Source organism: Podarcis filfolensis (assembly GCF_964270895.1).
Source record: "Podarcis filfolensis genome assembly, chromosome: 5".
NCBI classification, from domain to species: Eukaryota; Metazoa; Chordata; class Lepidosauria; order Squamata; family Lacertidae; genus Podarcis; species Podarcis filfolensis.
In genome coordinates, this window is record NC_139608.1 from 39,734,662 (window position 1) to 39,757,559 (window position 22,898).

The 22,898-nt window shown below is 42.2% G+C and overlaps 1 protein-coding gene and 1 long non-coding RNA gene across 5 annotated transcripts; both read right to left on the bottom strand.

The window, feature by feature from the left end:
• Nucleotides 1-214: 214 nt before the first annotated feature.
• AMMECR1L (AMMECR1 like) lies at nt 215-21,243 on the bottom strand. Of its 2 annotated transcripts, none has more exons than XR_014548547.1 (8): nt 20,768-21,153; nt 18,690-18,801; nt 16,274-16,718; nt 7,573-7,683; nt 6,518-6,632; nt 5,774-5,864; nt 4,814-5,409; nt 215-4,002 (listed from the first exon to the last, which is right to left on the bottom strand). XR_014548547.1 is itself a non-coding variant. In XM_083615122.1 (8 exons), the coding sequence occupies exons 3-8, from the start codon at nt 16,678-16,680 to the stop codon at nt 3,891-3,893; spliced, it is 933 nt and encodes a 310-aa protein (XP_083471248.1). In that variant the 5' UTR covers nt 16,681-16,718; nt 18,690-18,801; nt 20,768-21,243; the 3' UTR covers nt 215-3,890. The 2 variants fall into 2 exon arrangements, 1 of the variants encoding a protein (XP_083471248.1); XM_083615122.1 differs by having other exon boundaries at nt 4,814-4,910; nt 20,768-21,243.
• Nucleotides 10,780-16,228, bottom strand: LOC310763235. Of its 3 annotated transcripts, none has more exons than XR_014548548.1 (4): nt 16,192-16,228; nt 11,487-11,577; nt 11,161-11,235; nt 10,780-10,966 (listed from the first exon to the last, which is right to left on the bottom strand). It is a non-coding gene; the product is annotated as an uncharacterized lncRNA (long non-coding RNA). The 3 variants fall into 3 exon arrangements; XR_014548549.1 differs by lacking the exon at nt 16,192-16,228 and adding an exon at nt 13,777-13,902; XR_014548550.1 differs by lacking the exon at nt 16,192-16,228 and adding an exon at nt 13,505-13,621.
• Nucleotides 21,244-22,898: the final 1,655 nt, after the last annotated feature.

The window sequence follows — 22,898 nt, forward strand, 5'->3', positions numbered from 1 at the left end:
ATGAAAGTTTTAATTTTAAAAAAATACAATTTCCAATCTCATTACTTCTGAGCATTTCCTAATTTTGTAAAAGAATCCACACTGCTTGCCTTTCAACTTTAATTTGCCTTGTAGGATTAAAAAGAAACAACACAAAATGAATTATTAGTATTAGATTGTAATGTGAAAAGTCAAAATCGACAAAGACACCAATAAAAGAGGAACAAGATAAAAATGTATCCATTACAATTTATTTTCTACAATACTTCATTAGAGGGTAAAGTTCAATGATTTACACCCAGAAGTTATATAGCTAGGAGGCAACCAAGTGTAATAACAAAGAATTGGTCTGACATCTCTGCATTGAAGGTCAAAAGAAATTCCTTGCTTTAAAGGAAAAACAAAAGAAAAATAACAACCCCAAAATGTCACTCATTTTGGTGCTAGAAATTAAACAAAACAGCACTCAGTCAATGAAGACTGCAATGTTAACAATGAATCGGGGAAAACAATTATGTGCAAAACTTAAAATTTTGGTTGAAATGTACAGATTACTTCGCCTTTATGGTCTTCAGATGCAGTTTTCTGCTGATCTGATATTCTGACCATAAAATCTTTCTGACCAAAATGCCTCTATCAAGATAGGCTCGTTGTCATTATGAAAAGGGGTGGGGGAAATAGTGAGACTCCAGTGATCAAAGACATTATCTGCTGGAGAGAAAAAACAAAAACAAAACAAAACACTAAAGATACATGGCTGCAGCAAGGAAGATTCCCAACTACAGTTGTCTTGAAATAAACCCATCTAGACCAAAAGGCACTTGCTTGTAGCTAAGGATGAGCCAGTTCCCAATCAGACCAGAAGACTATTGCTAAGGTCTTTATACAATCCTGCTACTCACTAATCAGCTGAAAAATACAACTGGTTACGGCTCCAGAACAGGCGGTTCTCTTTTAGCTATTTTGTTGGTTCCCACATCATTCAAATATCAGTGTTGGCTCATCTTGGTGCATTACTGTTATGTATGAGCCAAATATAGTGTCATATTCTGCAGACGACTTATTCTACCCCATACATTTTGCAGGAATGACACAACTAACACACTTGTTCAAAGATACTGTAACTGAACTCCATTATGAGACCAATGCTGGATGTACCCATTTCTCAGGACTATTTCATGCTTCATGGCCTGCTTGCTGTTCCACTTAGTACAAGAAAACACCACAATCCAACTTTAACAGAGGCATTTCCATTTATACAGACTAGGTGGTTGGATGGAAATAAGGGCAGGGAATGAGACCACCTCTCACTCCAAAACCAATTTAGCTTACTTCAGTGAAATGGTTAAATTAAACCAAGTAGGTCAAGTCACTCCTAAAAGTCTGTTCTTTAAAATGGCAACTAAGGTCCCCACCTGGCTCCTGAACTCCCACACCCATTAAAATGAAACCAAATAATTAACACTATACACTGTTGAAGACACGTAACAGGGCAAACATTTTTTTTAAAAAAAGCAATATTGAATAGCCTGGCACTATATGCCTGCATGACCAGTCTCACCGAATGTGCTCAGGGGTGAAAGATTAGCACCATTTTTTTTCTTTTTGCTTTTAAAAAAATCTTTACAATTTAAATTCTAAAGTAGAACACTTGAATAGTAATTAGTGTAGCCCTATGTTTCAATACTGTCTGAGAGCAGAGATGGATGGCATGACCACAGCTGAACTCTCCTCTCCCATCTACAATCTCCCATCAGTCCAGGGCACCTGGAACATTAACTACAAATCACTCTAATTTGTAAGAAGACTGATTTATTCTCAGTAGCAGGAAATCATGAAACAGTCCCTTCACATTCAAACACATTTCATCATCATTAGAAGGGAAAAAGTGGTAATCCATACAAATGATCTGATACAAAACCAAAGCTGGGGCAGTACTGCAGATATCTGGAATATGAGCTCCTCTCTCTCTCATTCCCACCCATAACCATCTAGATATGTGTTCATTGACAAGCAAAATTTCAAGGTTAGGTTTTCTTCTGAGACAGGAGGAATAGTGGTAGAAAAACAAGTAATTTGGAGGCTTCCTAGATTCTCTGAACAGTCCTTTTGCCAGGAAGATAATATGATTGCCCTCTTCTAGCCAGCAGTTCACTTTGATGCAACCAAGCCAGATACTGGCAAATATTGCTCACCAGTTCATATGGGCTATTCATGTCTACCTCTCCAGTAATCCAACATCTATTCAGTCTGCCTTTGAGGCTTTGCTTCAAGATAGAAGGCATTAATCTCCCCTCACCCTCCCCACCAGGGCAATGTTCATTCACCAAGAATCTGGAAACTTGCATCCCACAGTAAAAGATAATTCCCAGATAATTCCTGGCTTCCCATAAGCCTTCCATAAAAGCTACTGTCCTTACACATACTGCATATAAGGTATCAAATTCTCATAATGCTGTGCTCTTCACCTGTATTTTTTTTAATCTATCAATGCTGATTACCAAGATTTCCACAAGTCCTGCTCTACCATTTTCTAGTCCCTGTGGATTCATTTAAGAATGCCTGCATTCATGATAACACATAGTGACTCACACAGGAGAATTAGGATAGTTGAATGGGAAAAAGAGCTTTCCAGTTATGATTTGATGTACCGGCTATTCAGCAACAATAGGAAGGGCAATTTTAAAATCCACAGGATAGTTAAACATGGTTGTGAGTTAACTTTGCGGGGGTGGGTTGGGGAGGTATGGGTTGAAAATATTCCTTAGGTTCCAGTTCTAAGTACACTTATCTGGAGGCTATATACTTTTAAATCAATCTGAATGACTTCCAATTATATGTATCTAGTATTGAAGCACCAGTGCAACGATGGCACCTATATTAGATAACCACTTAAAGGCTAACATTTACTGTGTATTTCATTACCTGGGTATCAGGGTCATGCTAAATAAAACTGCTGCCAGTTAAACACAGGTCCCATGGAGTGTTCCCTATACACAATTTTCACGTCCTTTTTGAATTGCTTTAACGATGGCTTTGTGGGGAATAATATCAGCCCCAATCCAACAGCAGACCATGCTGCTTGTATTTCAAGTTAGAAACCCAGGGAAAAACCCCAGAGAGGGAGATTGTACTTCCAGGAGACAAGGAAACGCAAGCTACTCCCAAACATAACCCAGAGCAGTTCACCTTCATTTATGCATTACTGTCCTATCTAGTGGGCTACTTTCCTTCTTCGTCAAAACCAAGAGCAGCTAGGTGTGAGAACTGAACCCTCCTGGATTTGTGCACGCAGTAAATTTCATCTGCAGTAAATTTTGTTTCCCCTTTCAATTGCCATCTTCTGCGAAGAGGAGGAGGGAGGAATCTCTGCTGACATACATCCTTGTAACGCGTCATGTCATCTGCTTGCCTGGGGTGTATAAGGACTAATCAGCTCATGGTAGATAAATATCAGAGGTTAAAAAAATTAAAAATAACCTAAAAATATGTTGTTGTATTCCGTTGCCCAGACTGCCAGGAGAACTCTCCTACTTAATCAAGGGGGCTGTCACAATTAACAATTCAAATGAACACAGTGCAATTTAACACACAGAGCAATCTGAAGCGGTACTGCCGTTCCTCAAGGTTCTCTCTACCCAACTGCAACTGTTAGTCTTGGAGCCTCAGTCCAACTGAACCCTCATTCTGAAGGAAGGATGAGGAAAGGCATGGGCCCCTTGAAGTTCAGTTGCACTCACTGGTATCCCCCATCCCTCAGTCAGCTGGAAGGCAGACTTGGCAACGGAAGCTAGCATCATAAAATGGTGCAGTAATAGAAGTAACTGGACCAGGAAGAGGAGGCATCTGCCCCAATGATGTCATAGCCGTTAGTGGTAGCTGGGGGGCGGGACTGGTCATGCAGCCTTGTGTCAGGAGTAATGATTGTAGAGGGGCGGGGCATGAAGAGTGCCATTCTGAAAACAATGCTGACGAGAAGCCATGTATTCTGCATAACTGATTGTCACCTTCTCACTGCGGTATCTGAAAGAAAAAAGCATTGGATCTTTTAAAAAAATACATTTGTCAACGAACCAAAGTCAGCAAATCACCAACAGCTGTATTCGGAATTCTGTTGTAGCAACAAAAATTGTTTAACCTTTCAAATTATTTATTTCAATTCCAGCTTAATACGGATGAGGCCCACAATCCACAGGGGCTCAGTAGTCATTGCCGACTGGAGCCCTTCTAAATGGCTGCAGAGTGGTGGAAGGTCCTTCTCTTCATTGCCAGATCCCTCACTCACTCCTTTCCTCTGTGCTTGCTTCTTCTTCCTATTTGCCTAAATCTGCTGGTAGCAGAGGTGAGAAGCAGGAACGGCTTCCATTTGCTCCCTTACTCTCTCCCTCCAGGCATAAGGAGCTGGAAGTGGATGCTGCATCTCGTCTTGCTGCCTAACCATCACACCAGTGGGCCCAAAAAGAAAGCATACAAAGGAGGAAATGGTAACTGATGGCAGAGAAAAAGAGAGCAGCCACCACTGCCAGTAGTGGGGAGGAGTGTGTCCCAGCCAGCCCAGTAACCTGGGTGGGTGGGTGGGTGCACATTGCCCAGGCAAAACCAAAGTTGGCTCTGGCAGCCAGTATTTGTTATTGTGAAAATTAAAAGCAACAATTTAAATACAATGACTGAACAAAGCAACAAGGTTTAGGCACCACTGTTGGGGGCAGTGAGGAAATTCAGAAAACTGCAGGATCTGGAGCACAAAGAGCAATCTTAAAACTTACCATCAGCAATGAAAGCAGTAATGACTTTAGTTGCTGACAACTACCAAAAAGTAAAATATGTCATTTACCTGGTGAGTTTAATAGTTTTCCTAAAATCATTGGTAATTGGAGCCTTAAAACCACCTTTCCTGAGCAAGGAGTCTATTGTCTGAATCTGATCCCAATCTGTTAAAAAAAAAAAAGCAAGCAGCAGTGAACTAAATACAGGCTCATTTCAAGAAAAAGGGATAGGCTCTCAAAAGAGAGATAAGCAAGTTCAAATTACTGTTCCAACTGTTCCAACAAATTCAGTTCCAACTGAAAACAACAATTTAGTCAACAAAGTCATATGACATTTCCAATTATCCTATTTTAGTCATATATAGCAATCAAGTTAGTCACATTTTCAAAGTAAGACACAGCTATACATCAAACACAGTATAAATCCACTACTCTCCAGTAATGGTGCAGTGCGGAGACCTGGTTTAATGAATTACACTTTGGTCTTTTGACTCAATTCCAGGAGGAGATGTGATCCTCTGAATGGTGGAAGAAATGTTTTGAACAATTACAGTGGTGGCAACTGCTGCATTCTTCAACTGTCGTCCATGTTTGCAGCACAAAACCTAGTGCTGAGGGAGGATAGAAGGGTCATCTGACGTTGTGCTTGTGTGATCAGGTGAGGCTGAAGAGGAAACCCACACACAATGTTGAAAAAACCCTCAGAAGGGCAAAACCTGATTCAACAGTAAACTAAGCCAGGCATTCTTTATGACAAGGGGATGGAGGAAGAACACCAAAGTCTTAGCAGTAATAAAGAAAATTGCTTTTAAGACATGGTTGGTCTTAGGGGGAAAAACATGTGCCATTGAATGAATAACTAGCACTGTACCTTTTGAGCATTTTAAAGGGCAGATTTTTAAAATAATTCAGCCATAGATAATTAATGGCTTTAGGTGACCTCCACAGCTGCTGTATAAGCCAAAATCCACAATCCAAATCCTGATATTTAGACCACTTTCCCTCAGTGTAGATTGTTTCAAACTCACCTTGTTCCTTAGCAACCTCAGGTAAATACGTTGCTGTGCGTTTGACACCTTTCTCATTGATGAACTCAATTCTGATTCCATGGATTCCCACCTAGCAATGGAAACATAAACGTCAACTGAGATGTAGTTCCTGTAACAATGTACAAAACATTTTCCAGCTGCCATGCATCCTACCAGCAGTCCAACCTTGTCAGGATAAAGGCCTCCACCTTGCTTCCATTTCTTGCATCTGCAATATCATAAGTCATTTCCTAGGACAACTCTATTGTGTACTGCCATCTCTTTTGGCCCCAGAGGCAATTTCTCCAAGGCAGACCAAATTAATTAGTTTCAGCAAGCCCCACTATTTCAAAACGTAAAATATATGCCCTTCACCCCATATGCCACTATAACAGTATGGTCTTATGCTTGTTACACAGAAGCAAGTCCCAAAGCGTTTAATGACAATCCTAAGCATGTCAGGAACTTCGATGGGATTTACTTCTATTGAATTCAGTTAAGTGGAATTAGGATTGCAACGTTAGTCTAATAATTATCTTCCCTTCTCATACGCTTAACTGAAGTAATATTGATATATTACTCCACTTTTGCATTCTTTGTCAGTCTTCCATCTTTCCAACCTCATTTTTCTAGCTATATAACCACAATCTACCCTGATAATAAAACAGACACGTTACCATATACTAACCCGAACCCAAATGGTATGAGACAGTGATGCAGACATCCAAATGCACCTGTTCTCACCTCCCAATCCAAGTAGTCAGTGGCATCCTCAAAATTAGTGAGGAGGGAGACAGAGCAGAAAAGTTTAGGCAGCTCCTCACGAGTCAGGGGTGGAAACCTGCTGTCCTTAAGTGCACTATAGAAGGGGAACAGAACACACACACACAACCAAAAACAAGCACCATAAGGTTTAAATCAAGCATTTTTTTACATTTGCAGCCTCATTTCATCCCAGGACAAGGGGCATCACTTTAGGTCAGAACAGGTTTAAGCACATTACATGGAGAATTAAATAAAATATAAAATGGAACACCAGATAAACCAAAGGTAGAGCCATGCACTAAGATTTCTGTCTATGACTTTTACAATGATGAAATGGGAAGAGATTGAAATGCTTCCCCAAAACACTCACATTCTGCCAAGAACCCAGACAAACTGGATTTGATGCTAATAGAGAATAACTTGCCTTAGTAATGAGCATGCCGTTAACCTTATGCAGGCTATTGATCACAATGAGGCTTCCTTCTGGCTCAAGCGAACTGGCCACCTAGTGACGTGGCTGCCTATCTCAGCAGCAGGGCTGCTGCCTGCCATTCAGTTCTGCTATGCAGCCTTATGTCTTCTTCCAACCATATTCCCCCTGGGGGAGGGGTGCTTTTGCAAAGTGGGTGTGCACCCTTGAAACCCCCATCATGGGTAATTCAATAAATAAACCACTAACTTACATTGTGCCTGTAGGTTACAGGAATCCAGTGCACTGCTAATCAAAGTACTGCTATAACATGCTTGCATCCAAAACTGCTACTTTACATACCATGCTTTGAAGATGGTTTTTCAGCCCCAAACAAAAGAATGCAGTGTACCATTTAACTGGAAGCCATAGTACAATATACAGTCAGCTACAAAAGTGACTCCTCAATTCTAATTTTGGGTAGCAGAAAATTCTGGTGGAGAACATCTGCCTGAGCAGCAGGATATACATGATGCCTCAGACAAGACATAGGAAATCACAACATGGCTGCCCCACTGTGCCTGGTTTCCCATCAGACGTGAGGCAGTATGGATGATGTCTTTACCTGGTTAATGTGTATTCCCTGAGTCCTGAGTGAAGATTCATGGCAGAGAAAGTTCCGATGCAGCCCCGAAGTCGCTTGTCTCGCCCTGTCTTCCATGTCACAAAGAGTGGACTGAAAATGCATAACACAAAAACTCCATCTTCAAATAATTCACTACTACAGCATTCCTGATAGGTGGCCATCCAGCCTCTGAGAAAACAGCTCAAGCTGATAGGAAGTTATTTGTTCAGGTCCTACACTCTGAAGCGGCAAAAGAATAAATTTGCTGCACCTTCTATGCGATAACCTTTCAAATATTTTAATATTACCTCTTAATAATCTCTTTTCCAGGTTAAACCACCCAAACCCTTCACACTTAATTTTATTACAAATTAATCGTTGTCCACAAATGTGGAAGAGCTTCTTAGCTACACTGAAGGTGGCTGTGAGGCCTCTCCATAATAAACATTTTTTTTTATTCTTACACAACTAGCATATGTCTCAAATTTATTTTTTGGGGGAACATGGTTGGGTAGGGGATAGATAACTCTTGTGACTCCTGGATGAAGCTGATTATCTGGATTCATTTTGATCTGGTTTCTAGTAGTCTTGGGACAAATCTGCTTTTAGGACAAGGCCTTTACTGTAGTCACCCTTGAACTCTGAAATGTTCAGTTTTCTTATCTTTGTCTTCTTTCCAAAGGCAGTACTTTTTGAGAGCTATGCCCTCTGCTGTTTTATTTGAGTATTTTGTATTTTAGCTTAATAAAGGTTGCTCTGAATAGATACAGATCCCACCAGTAAAAATACAGTAAATAATTAAGTCACAAATGTTGGGATGCAGCCCCACGTTATCTCAACGAGGATAATTCAAGAAATAATCTTGTGGCACCTTAAAGACTAACAAATATATTATGTCATAAACGTTCACAGACTACAGTCCACTATCAGATACATGAAGTGTTATCCTGGGTTGCAGGTAGATAGATAGGTACACTTTCAAATTTCTTCTAGCATTTTCATATCTCTCTTTCCCCAATGCATACAAAATTGGAGGTAACATTTTCTAACCTCAAGTGCTAACCACAGTACCAATAACGTTCCTTATTTTGCATATAAAGCTTATGCTAAAAGACCACAGTATTCCCTGCCTCAATTCTGAAAGTACTTAAGTCACATGCAGGCAGTGTGCAGGATGACATTAGAGAGCAAACTGCAACTCTAGTACTGAGAATGCCTAACTCAGTTACTGCTCCAGCCACAAACCACTGAGTAGAACTTATAAAGCAGTATAAGCAGGGTTTCAAGTGGCATCTCATATGGAGGCTAAAAGAATATATGATGGGCCACAATGAAAGAACAAATCAGAATAAAACTAAAAAAAATACATCCATTTTTTTCTGATTCAATTATAAGTATACACTTCCCCTGATATGGTCCCAATCCAATCACCCCTCTCCACAGCTGTTATTTGCCCCAGATGAGAACTGTGATTGGCATATCAGGATTGGGACTGTGGCTGGGGAAAAGGATTTTTTTGGCTTTGGGCTACTAAGGCATTTGATAAATTTTCAGTAGGCTGGTTTGCATGTAATGCTAAACCATGGTCTATTAAACCATAACCTAGCATTATGTGTGAACCCTGGCTAGCAGCTTAACCATGGTTTGTTTACTGCCAACAATGATTTAAAGCTGTATTTTTTTATTGGCTTCTAAAACTTGATTTGTATTAACTATGGCTTGGTGATGTGCGTGAACCCAGCACCCCTCCTAAATCACCGCACCACAAATCCTCACCAGGCTACAAAGGCATGACAGAAAGAGCAGCTGGGGGGGACGACACCAAACTTTGGAGAAATTAGTCATGATTTGTTTGACCTATGAGACTTGTGGTTCATTAAACAAACTATACCTGAGTGTTATGTGTGCACCAGATAAGAGCAATGGATCCAAAGATCAGACCTGGTTTTCCAAATGAACTTGCAAATCTCTTGAGCAGATTCAGCTTTGTAGCTGAATCTGAACAAGTTGCAAGAATTGTGATATGCCCAAAAAATTAATAGGGTGCAGAATGGATAAAAATCTGGATATTTCTAGAATTAAAAAAATAGCAGGGAAACACTATGTTACATCCCACTAACAATTTAATAGAACAAAATCCCACTCAGTGTGTACAGAAATGTAATAAAAATAAATTTTTATCTTAAAAAATACATTTCAATTCCTTTTTAAATAAAAATAACTAGCGTACAATGCAGACAAAAAACATGTTTATGTTGAAAGAACCAAATTCAACAACAGTGTAAGATATTTGTGAGAAACAACTGAGAGACAACCAAGTACCAAGCCAGTTTTTTAGTTCACCAGATGTTTTCTCCAGGATGGATATTAAGCAAATAACAACTAAAGAGTGTGTGCATGTGTGAGAAAGAAAGCAAGATGAAAAAGCTTGTCCAGTTTAAACAGATTTAAGATGAAATGGAAGTGCTTTGTGTATAGGCTAAGCAAGGCTGATGGACTGTTCATACTGGAGTAGTCAATATGCCTGGCCTTTCTCAGTCATGTCAGATGCAAGAGCGAGGAATAGACAGAATTAGAATCCATTTATATCAGGAGCATATGGACTACGTAAGGAACCCATACCCTGCGGAACAGCTGAAGGAACACAGGAAGCTATCTTATAACATGTCAGACCATTGAACTGCCAAGTTCATTACAGTCTTTAATGGCTGGCAACAGCTCTTTAGGATTTCAGGCAGGGAGTCTTCCCCAGCTCTACCTGGAGATCCCAAGAACCTTCTGCCTGCAACTCCAATGCTCTACTACTCAAGTAGGCAAGGAGTTCCAGATTCAAGCCACTGATATAGCCTCTCAGCAGTCCCTGTTGGGAGATGTTCAGACTGGCACACCTGAGTAAGTGCTGTGTCATCCAATCAGGGAAAATGCTGAATTGATCGGCATAATTAGCTAGCTGCTGTTTATTGTACCAGAGCTCATCATGTATTTTGCCCTCAGTGCCAACTGACTGCTTCACTTACTGTAGTAATCAGGCCATTTGCAAACTCTGAGGAGCCTACCCACTACCTTCATTTGAGCATGGAGCCATTACAGACCCTGAGCTCTAATAATAAGCCAACCCTTTCCAGGTCAGAGTTCCCATCTTGAGACCAGTGAGAACTGGCGGATGGGATTAGTGCCATCCACACTGACAAAAAACAAAGACATCTGTTGCTGCAAATGAAAACTTTTATTGCACAGTATCAGATATTTCAATTTACAGAATCTCACTTTTCTACAAGGTAGCTGGATTGATATATATGGCTAGAATCACAATAGTCGTAACTGCTGGTCTTGCTTTAGGCTTCACTTGAGATCTGCATGGCACTGGGGGTGGAATGTGTCCTGTTCTCTGCACCTGGAAAATCGAAGAGACAAACGGAGAGCACTAAAGTAATAGTCAGCATAGTCTCTGGAGCTATATGTGTAACAGGTGTTTGTGAAGAGGCTATTTGAGTGAGTGCTGTCACCTAGGTGCTCATCCAATACCCTCAGCCTTAACCTCCCTCCCTCTGTTGAGTGAGAAAGTGTAGAAACTGAGACAATACCTACCTCTCTTTTAGGGAGTTACAACAGAACTCTGGGTACTGCATTTGTCCTGTTCCATGTGTCCAGGCTGTCACGATCCTGTATGACAAAAAGAATCATGAGCATGTGTTAATTGTTAGGGTCTGTCCTTCATTAATAGTGTTTTCTTGCATATGGGGGTTTCATGGCCACCAGGGCACCCCTTTCTGCATGTTTAGCCTTGTGCTTCTTTGTAAAGGTGTTTCTAGGTATGACGAGAAAAAGAATCCTTCCACCAATATAGGTTAGCCAAGATATAGCAAGGTTGCACTAGTTACACTTTGAAAAGATTCCCCTTTCCCCTTGCTTACCTCTTCAAGGTGCTTTGTTCTTGCATCCTTGGCTACAGATGAGAGGTGTTGTTGGCTGCTTGTGTCCTGAGGCGATATACCTGTATGGGTTCTAAGACAACAAGTATCGGCAATGTGTTCTGAGTCCAAGATGTTCGTGACAAGTGCTCCCTTTCTTTTATGTCAGGTGCTTTTTCTACATAGTTCCCATAACCAAAGTTCCCCCTTAATGCGGGAACCAAAGCTGTACAGCTCCATGCAGCAAATGCTATCATCTGAGTTATGTTTGGGTGTTAGATGTTGGTAGGGATGTGCTGTGACTAAATGCAAACTTAGTTTGAATCCTATACTATGCCAGGGCAGAGTAGGGTAGTTTCTTGGTCTCCATTGAGCTTAATGGGTTAACTGAGTTATGACTTGCACCTCTTTTGTTGGTGTAATCATGGAATTGTAGAGTTGGAAGGCACCTCCAGGGTCATCTAGGCCAAGCCCCTGCAACGCAGGATGCCAGACTGATGTACCTATAGTAGACACAGGGGGTGTTTAGAATTTGACACCACTCCTATCCTCCCATTCCACCATCCAGTTTTGGCTCCTCCAGTGACAGAGATGCACTTGCAACGATAAAAGCACTGCGGAAAATTTAATAATAAATAAAATCTCAAAACGCTAACTGATTTCATGAGGAGTAAGCCCCCGCTAAGTACTCCTCGGTAAGTGTATTTAGGATCTTCTCTATCCCATCTTAAATGTTCAGTTGCAGACATGAGCTCTCTCATCACAATCATCAACATCTTCCCCCATCCCTTTTGACTTAATATCCAGCCTGAAAAAGAGATCTGGTGAACCTGAAAGCTTGAACACTACCTTTGGGATATTTCGGCTGGCCTAATAAATTATACTACTGTAAGTTCAGGTATTGTTCATACCAACAAATCTGCCACGCCTATACTTAGAAATCTGAAACTGGATCCATGACCCTTCATCAAACAAATTGAATCAACACTTGTTTTTTAATGTAAAAAACAAAGCCACACAGGGAACAGGTCTGACTTTTGAAGTCAAGTATTAAAATAATGACACAATTGGTAAAATGTTTTATTTAAATGTGTAGGATTCTCCTGGACCCAAGTACCAGTAAATCATTACAGGTACTACCATCTAGGAGGCATCATCTGGTTATTTAGGTTGGAAGAATAGAGAGATGTATTAAAGGAATGCAAATTCCAGTACAGTACAGCTTTATCAAGTGCTGAAAAGACAAGCTTCTCCTAAGTCACAAATGTTCAGGAGGTTATTTCAAGTTCTAAATATTTGTGACTAAAATGAAACCTCTTGCAACCAGCAATGTTCCCCAGAAGAGCACCTGAGCAATAAACCAAGCCTTCCCAAACCCAGTGCCCTTCTGATGTTGCTGGGGTATATTTCCCATCAGTCACAGCTAGCATGCCCGATTGTAAGGATAATGGGAGTTTTAATCCAACATATCTAGAGGACACCAAGCTGAAGAAAGCTGAAATATGTAGTGCTATCTCCCTCCACGTGATGCCTGCTTTTTCATCTTAGAGGGAGAAGTCGAACTCTATGTAGTTGACTCTGTACAGCCTTATGTACACAAATAAGAGAGGCAATCAGGGTTGCCAGTTCAGTATCACAGTGCACATGAGTTTATCGGCTAGCCTTCACCAACTTGGTGCCTTCCAGGATTTCTATCAGCCCCAGCCCGCATGATCAGTGGTAAGGGATGATGGGAGTTGTAGCTCAAAACATCTGGAGGTCACTAGGTTGGGGAAGGCATTCTGCGTTAAGAGTCTTTGGCCTTTAAAGCAGAAAACAACACACACAGTCTGACACAGCAGAAGCATATCACTCTCTGCTGGCATGTCCTTGGGCAGACTGTTTAACTTGGCTGCTGTATTCAGATTCCCACTACCGGGGAGATGATTAGCCCAGCATTCAGTCAGCCTTCTTGATATATTACACACATCAAAACTACAGGAAAAACAAAAGAAGTGACAGAGTGCACAGCTGGTGCATACTAATTTCTGGATAGACGAGATCAGATCAGGTTCCATTGATCAGCAGTCTAGAAGTGACTAATCCACTTCAAAGAGGCTCTAAAAGCACCATAAGGGTCATGGATAGATGGTCACTTTTTTTCCAAGCATGTTGTTATCAGAAGACTACACTGGACAGTTCTGGGGAGAGGGTGTGAAAATTTTAGTAATCCTTTTGATTGATCTTGAGTTAACTGCTCCAAACTTTTACAGATAAGAGCACAGATTAGCTGGTAAGAAGCATTGTTACCCACCTGGTGGTAACTTCTGATCTTTAAGATGCCACTTCCTCAGGATGCCCCTTTGTGGTCTTGTGTTGCTATTTGATAAACTATTCCAAAGTTTTGTTTCCCTCTCAACAGGGGTCTGAGTATGTACAGTTAGGCTGCACACACAAAAAAGTGAATACTAAAGATAGAATGACCACATCCACTTTCTGTTCCTGTGCTAATTCCACAGGCACAAATCTCTGGAAGAGAAGGGAGGGCAAATCAGGGAAGCCAAGATGGAGGGATGGCTCAAACAACACGAGATTTCTCACTCTCAAGAAAAACTAACTCCAAATTCTAGGGTTGAAAAAATGCTTGTTTAGTCTAATCAAAAACTCTGGACTTTTACTGGCTGACTTTCTCTCTCCCCCCCACCCCCCATAATTTCAACATACTACTACAGTATGGCTATAAAAATTAAACTCAAATTCCTATGAATGTGCAGCAAACTTTTGATACTGCTCCTGAATGGGGAAGATGTAAGAAATCAGCATTTTTCAACACTAGCTTCCAGATTACAGGAATTTAGGATAATGTGATTTTTCTAGCCAGTTTATCCAGATTTGTACCACAGAAAGCACAGGCAAAGACACTCATTCTGATATGCCTGCAGATGTGATATAATGTGATGTTACTGTGGGTTTCAATGATCACCTTCAGAAATATATATTTCTATTTTTAGCTGTATTCAGATGATCATATCTTGGCTTAATAAACCAAGATATGAATAAAGCTGGTACCAATGCAAGCAGCCACTTCCTTCATTGGTGCTTCTGAATGCAAGGTACAAGTCTTCAATTAGCAACAGTGTCCATCTCTTCCAACTGGGAACTCCCACAACCAGGTTCAGAACAAGCCAAGATCTTAAACCAACTGCCAACAACAGTTTGATTTTCTGGCTTGTTCCTGACTTGGTAATCATAGTTTTACAGTTCAGACAAAATGAGAAAAAATGGTTAACTGATGATATCCACTTTGTGTTCAGGTACACCATAAAGGGCAAGTTGCATGCGTGGGTAAAATTTTTGGGCATATCTTGGCTTATTAACCCAATATATAATTGTCCAGACTGGACCAATCTGTCTGTAGAGAAAATAATGCAGGAAAAGTGATCAATCACTATTTCTCCAGCAAATATATTGGCTTAAATCTCAAGTTATCAAGCTTCTGATTTTTTGGGGGGGGGGGGATTTTGGATCCCTTAAAGTCATTTATCTCTCAATACATTTTCCTAGGAAAATAGAAGATTTCAGACCATGAGTGAAGACCAACCCTGATCATGCAGAGCCAGTGGTGGCTGGCCTATGGCTGGGAAGCATAGTTTTGCTTTTGTTTTAAAAGACAGCTATGTGGGGCAAATACTCTTTACCAAAAAAATAATCATGTCATGGTTCAACAAAATTCCAGTGAAATCTGCATTAGAGGCAAATGATCTAAATATTTGAAAAACACAATCTAAGCTAAGAAGTGCTAAGGAGACACCAATTATCTTTTCAAGGACGGGATCCAAATGCAACCACAGCTATGCTACTTTTGAAGTATCTGCTTCACCCTTGGCTCTAGCAGGCAGCCACATATTTTTTCTGTTGGAGACTCACAATATTCACATCACTCAAACAACAAGTTAGAGCAAAAATCAGAATGGAGTTCTAGGGGAGCAAATTCCAATCTTCTTCATCGCATTCTTAAAGAGCTGCCATTTAATAAGTATAAGGTATATCATGCACTGCATAACCTACGCCACACTAAGCAAGGCTACCTCCTCATTCCATTTCACTTCAAACCTCTTCTAAAAGCTGTTTTCCTGCTTCCTAGTTCCCCAGTTATAACCTTTACACCAAATGCAACTTTTCTCAATAATAAAGAATACATCATGTTATAATGGAGCCACTTACAAATTATGCTGTGCAAACATGAAGATTCTCATTGCAACAAAGAAAGATATTGAATTTGATATTGATATTGTAAAGTATATATAACACAGCTACAAAGTATCAGACTTCAGTATAAAACACTACCCTTCTCTGTTCTTTTAAGGGTGGAAAACAGACCCCTCTGATCTCAAGTCTGGTTAATACCGACTGTGGAGTAGCATTAACTATGGATAAGATGGGTGTCATGATAAACCTTTACCATAAGGCTTGCTTTGGCTGGGGAATTTGCATTGGAGAAGCGAAGGAGCATTATATCTTTTGGCCTGCTCCCAATCCCTTAACCTTCTTTAGTTACTGAGAGTGCTACAATGTCAAAGGCCCTGTAAGATCCAGTGCTTGAATATGCCCATTTTAAATGTTTGCCTATGCCACCTATGCTTCCACCATTTAAAACAGTTTCATTTCAAATTTTATGTCATCCTACAAACATCAAAACAGCACTGCAGATTCCTTCTTAACAGTTTACCTGTGTTCCAAATAGCCCTACAACATAAGAACTTTGGATGGTGAATTTTCAGTTTCCCTCCCGTGCCCATGGATTTACTCACTAGGGGTCATTGGTAAATCGAGGAAGTCTTGGCTGAGGGAAACCATAAAGATGACAGTAGAGTACATCAAAGCAGTAGCAGCACATCTCCGCTGTCACCACTAGGTTTTTGGTGCTGTTGGCAGTTCCATTAGGCCGGGCGAGTGGGCTCAATGCTCCTGAAGTGGGATTCATTCGCGTAATTGGAGAGTTTCCAGGGCATAAAGTCAAATCTGATACGTTCTCCCTTCCATTGCCCCCATCTGCATGCTGGTGGTTCTGAAGAGGACCTGAACTAGAGACTGGCACGGTTGTGGCTTGATTCCCGTGGCTGTGTGTTCCACTTCCAGACAATTTGGGTTTCTTTACCCCACAACAGCCTGCTGCCAACTTGGGCTCAAGTGGAGGAACACAGCGTCTTTTTCCCATCCTGATTCAGCACTTGCTGTCTGGAGTACTGTAGAACCCTGGCAAAACACACAATATGCAACACATAGCATTATACTTAAAGAAAAGCAAATTATAAGGATGTATTTTTTCCACAGTAAGAAAACTACACCTCTCACATTAAAAACCCAAGTTCCATAAGAAAGCTCACATATGATTGCACAAGACTGGAAAACTAAATAGAAAGCAGACCGATGCGCACAGTTATGAAGACATTTTTTACAAAGGTCATGTAGACTTTATTTATGAAAAGGAACATTACCGTGAAGTTTGCATGAGCAACATGTGATCCAAAAGTTAAATGTAACTGCAGACCATTTGCGTATTTTAGTACCTCATACAGCAATAGGAATGGAGAGTAGTCCTCAACCTGCACTATCTTTGCATTAAGGCAGAATGCTGATAGATAAACCCAAGAAAAACATTCCAGATGTGCTCAGTGACATCATCACACATACAATTGGTTGAACGGCCACAGTGCTACAAAGTGCTCACTGTATGCTTGCAATTTTAGTTTGCTTTCAACCTAGGGTTTCAGTTCACTTGCAAAATACTATGTCCAAGAAGGCCTAAGGCACAGGGAACTGTGAAGTCTTCCAGATATTGAAAATATTCAGTTTAACAAACTTGGCCTTTTGCTAGAACAAAGGCTGCAGCCATTTCACTATCTTCTAGATGTGCAATCTTATAACTTAGAGGCTATTCTTTCTATCCATCCCTTGCTCACACCTGTCTCGGGAAAATCTGATCAGCAGTGATAGTACAAGCTAGCCCCTATGCCCACCAGCAGGAGACAGGTATATACTGGGGCAAAAAGAGTAGGAGAAAGCTCCCAGTGTCATAAATACTTTGGAGGAAGAAGGCAGTATGCCAATCACCTCTCCTATGCTAGTTATTAGCCTGGTAGAGTCAAGAGGGTGAGTCTTCCTTTCTTGGACATTCCCAGATGCAGGTCTACTGCTGCCACCCTTTCTTAGGAATTAGTGCATTTTGCCCATTATCACTGAAATACAAATAACCACCAAGGAGTTTGATCAAAGATCCCTCTAACAAAACACAGATTACAGATAGAAATGAGACCTTCAGCCTTAGATTTTGAACTTTCTTGCATGTTACTATCTTAAATTCAAATTAAAAACTGAACAGGACAATTTTCTCTGTTGAGTGTAGGCCTCAGTCTTCTTTACATAAAGAGAATGTTGAAACCAATGCCCTTGTATTGGTTTGGGGCTGAAAAGTGTTAGTTATAAATGGAAGGTTATACAATGGCTATGAAAAAGGAGGGAGAATTCTACAATTGTGGCTGCACCTGTGTCAATGGCCTAGTTAGCATGCTGGCCAGAACTGCAACACAAACCTAGGCGCATTTACTCAGAAGTCAATCCAAAGCATGCACAGAATGTATGATATTTGCAAGGGATTTTATAAGAAAATTATTATTCCCTGTGTGCAAATGGTCAGAAAGCAAATGTAGATGAAACTGGCTGGTGCATTTCAGATGCTAACATTTTGTAAATACCAGCAAAGAGAAAGAAACAATTTAACAATGAATCACCTATTCAGTTCTTTTTTTATCCAACAATTAACTCGCCATCCTATCCCCACCTGACTACAGTCACCTCAGCATATGGAAAAAGGGTTTTATAGGCAGCGATTTCTTGTAACATTACATCAAATAATTTTATTGCTTTGCTAATTATTGGGTTGAACACCCTATTTCATCTCAGTTTGAGCTCTGTTACTGAAACAGGGCTGCAAAATATATAGGATATTATCTAACCTTGGCATCACTTTGGAACTGGGTGGCAATTGTAAAAAACACACCAAGCTTAGGGGTTGGGGCGGGGTGCAGAAAGAATACAGTAACATTGGAGGTTGTAAGGTGGGTAAAGCTCTCCCCTTTCATATGCTTTTTGGTAATACCAGTCACGAGTATTCGCAGCATCATTGTGCCATAAGTTTCAACATATTATGCTTGAGATAATACTTACTGAAAGCAGAAACCTTGTATTGCCAAGGGGGGAGATTGACAAGTGGAAGGGGAAGCTATTTTATATCTGGAATGAATTTTCTTTTCTCACGGCCCATTCCTGTTCCCCAAATCTGGAAAAAAAACATTCAGGAAAAAAGGGCTATCAAATAATATCTAGGCAAAATTAAACACTGAATTAAGACTGAATCAAAATTAAACACTGAATAAGCTACTAGACTTGCACTACCTCACTACTACTACGACTTGCACTACTAGACTTGCACTACCTAAATGCACTACCTCATTGCTAGTGAAATAGATGGAAAGAGGCATACTAGGTTAACACAGTGTACGAGACACAAAGTAAATGTGGGCTTTTCTATCTTTTCTGTTCTTGACCCAAAGTCCATCTTACTCCTACTATGACATGCACTCAGAGAAACTACTGCTATGAAACCATTGAAAGACAATGTTACTGTATTTCCTTATGGGGTGGGGGAACTTTTGTACAGATAGTGTACAAAGATAGTGAAAGAAGCAAAATGAAAGAGCTAATACAGGAAGAAATACCCTAGAACTATTAGGTGCAGGGTGCTTGGGCCTTATTTATTAAAATATTTATATACTGCCTTTGGCAGAGGCATCTCAAGGAGATGTACAACAATATAAAATATTATACAAATGCAATCAAAATCATTAAAATACTTTCAGACAGACAATAAGAATATCCTTATAGAATCTTATAATGGCTGGCATCAGTAGCCAGCAAATGTCATGATAAGCAAAGTTTTCAGCACGTGCCAGAACTGCTTTACTGTTGGCATGTGCCTTATTTTGGGGTGGGGGTGATGGGGAGAGACCATTTCATAGCGTGTGGCACTACAGAAAACATACACTTCCAAATGGATGCATGTTGGCATAACCAGGAGAACCTCTACAGATGATCCTCACCAGACATGTACTGTCATCTTAGCTCACTTAGTTTAAGACCACACTGACACTGGGATAGAATACACCAGCATGGCTAATTATCTCTTCTAGCACATCAGCCACACTTGCAGAGAAGATAAAACAGGGGTAGTCTGCGCTGGTGAAGCTGAATAAAATGTTGAAGCCATCTCCAAGTATGAGATCCAACTCTTTCACTATTTTAACTCAGACATATACAAAGCTGATGGCACTGATAGCGTTAGAAGGCAGATTACATAGATAAAATGATTAGCAACAGGAAGACACAGCAAAGGGTAGACACACTTATTGGAGAAGTCGATGGGAGCAAAACCAGCAGTCGAATGTCTTACGGAAATAGTTTCAGAAAACCATCAGAGCAAGCATATATATTCCAAAATGCACTTTACATCCTAATTCCTAGTAATTTACTTCCTAATTCCAACTTTACTTCCTAATTAAGACCACAATCCTACGCTCCCTTATCTGGAAGCAAAAACCCAGCTGGACACAACAGGATAAATACACAGGACCTTATGGCAAAGGAATATAAAAGACTACAGCCTGCAATCCTAAAAGACACGCTAGGCACCAAGTCCCACTGAACTGAAACGGAGCTTATAGCTGAGTAAACCTGTTTAGGAGCGAAGAGACGACCTACGTGACTGTACTGAATGCAAGAGGAGGACGTGACTAGCCCTGTTCCATAAGCATTTCCGCCGCCGTAACAAGGTATTATGTCTCATTTATCCTCAAAACAGATGTACAAGGATAGCCGGGCTTGCCCAAGGCTACCCAGGCGGGTGAACCGAGAATTTGAACCGGGTCCAAAGCCCCGGTCTGTAGCCGCTGCACCACGCCGGGAGTCGGCGAATAAGTAGGTTGAAGGGCCCCGTGCACGAGCGTGGGGAAAGCAACAAAGCGGGGGGGGGGCTGCCGAGCAGGACGAGAGGAAGAGGAAGATGCGGGAGGGGGGAGAGATAAGAGGGACGCCCCAGAGTCCAGACCTGAAGAGACAAGGAGCGAGAGCGGCGCAAAGGAGGATGAAGCCCGGGGGCGTTGAGGGGAATGTGAGGTGAGCCCGCAAGGGGGGGGGGGGGTAATATCTGAGCAGCCCCCCCCCCGCGGCGAGGACGTGAGAGCCCCCACCTTCTCTCTCCCCGGAGCGGAGACGGCTCCCTTCCCCAGTTCGCCGTTTCAGCCCAACCAACGCCGCCGCCACCAGCGTTGCCGCCGCCGCCGCTCCTGCTCTTGCCTCCCCGCCGCCGCCACCAGCGCCGCCGCCGCCGCCACCACCTCGACTGCCCCGCGCTTCATGGAGCCATGGGCCGAGGCGGGCGAGAGCCGGAGAAGTGGACCCAGCGGGGCAGGGGAGGACGAGGCGGCCCGGGGGCGGGGGGAGGGGAAGGGGGGAAACCGCACAGCGAAATCGGAAGAGGAATCCCGGGCTCGCCGCCGGCTACACAGAGAGAGCTGAAGCAAGGCGGCACAGAGCGCAGGTCCTCCACTATCCCGGCGGCCCCTTCGCCGAGTGTGAGGTAATGGGGGAGGAATGTGCACGCCGATCCGCCAGCCTCCCGTCCGGCCCCGCGAGGACCATAGACGCAGCGGGGAGCGCCTCCTACAAAGAAACCATAGATCCTCGGGAGCAGAGGGACTTCCGCCTGCCGACGCCTGATCCGTTGGAGGGGGGGGTAGGGTCATGTGAGACCGTGAAGGCGCGAAAGAGACCAATGGAAATAGAAGCCGCCTCTCTTTCCTCCCTGCCCACGTCTTCTGAGCGAGGGGGGGGGGGAAGGTCTGAATAGGACTCAACGTGCGGCCTGCCCCCCCCCCCAAATCGGGTTATTTAGACGGAGAAGGAAGCTCGAGGCAGAGGGAGCGCTATCATTCGCTTCAGAAACGCGATGTCTTTCTCCATGGGTTAGAAATGTCGCCTGAGTTCTGTTGTTTATAGCGGGGGTTCCGTGTACAGTACTTCTGACGCCCAAACGCCTTGAGTCAGGAGGAGGTTCAGTTGAGGTCAAGGGGAATTGGTCTCCAGCAATTGTGCTTACAACTGCAGCCTGAATAGGCACTCCAGTGCGGTGCATGTGGTTGTCTGCTGCAGGCAGAAATATCTCCACACACACAAAGATATTTTTAGCAGCTTAAAGGCCAAAGGATTTATCGATTGATTTACTGTATTTGTAAACAAACAGCCAAGGCAGCTCACACTAAGAATTAAAAGAATCATAGAAATGTAGGGTTGGAAGGGATCCCGAGGATCATCTAGTTCACTCCCTGCAATGCATGAATCTCAACTAGATCATACATGACAGATGGCTAGGTAAAGGGACCCCTGACTATTAGGTCCAATCACTGATGACTCTGGGGTTGCAGCGCTCATCTTGCTCTATAGGCCGAGGGAGCTGACGTTTGTCCGGGTCATGTGGCCAGCATGACTAAGCCGCTTCTGGTGAACCAGAGCAGCGCATGGAATCGCCGATTACCTTCCTACCAGAGCGGTACCTATTTATCTATTTGCACTTGACATGCTTTCGAACTGCTAGGTTGGAAGTTGCTGCAGGCCTTACGCACTTGCAATTTGGTAGTAATCATCCTGAACTCTGGGGATACTTAACTTGGTTACCACCCCACACTGCTGATGGAATATGTCTGTTAGAAAGAAATGCAAGTCATTGCAAAACCTGTTATTAAAATCTGGATAATGTGGGCATGGGGGGAGAAAGGAAAGCATGCCAAGGGCTGCACAAGTCAAGTGGATTGTCTCTAAATGAATTACCTATGTGGTCCCAAGTAACAGCAGCATGAAGTTTGCAACCCTATGCAACTCACTCTTGTCAACCATGTCTGCTCCTTCCAGTGAGGTGTGGCAGCCCAGCACTATCCTTGCCCTTGGATAGCCTTCTGTGCATGACAATATAGAGAACAGCACGGGCCATCACAACTTTGGATACCTTCTCAGGAGAGTGGGTCACATTGCCCTACCATGTGATGCAGGCCATGGAATCACATCTTCAGTGTCCCCAATGACTATTTGAATAAATGACTATTTGAATAAAGGGCTTCACTGAGTACTCATGGGTATTCAGCTGTGTGCCTGGGGAAGTAAAAGGGTTATCAATGGCCTCTCCTGTCTGGATGTTGCTATGTGTTAATCCATCTCACACATCTATCCAAAATCCCCCTGTGGTCCTCCAGCAGATGTAGCTGGTTAGAAACTAAGAATCTAGAAGTTATCTGTAACTAGAAGTTAGGAACATTTTCTGGCATTGTG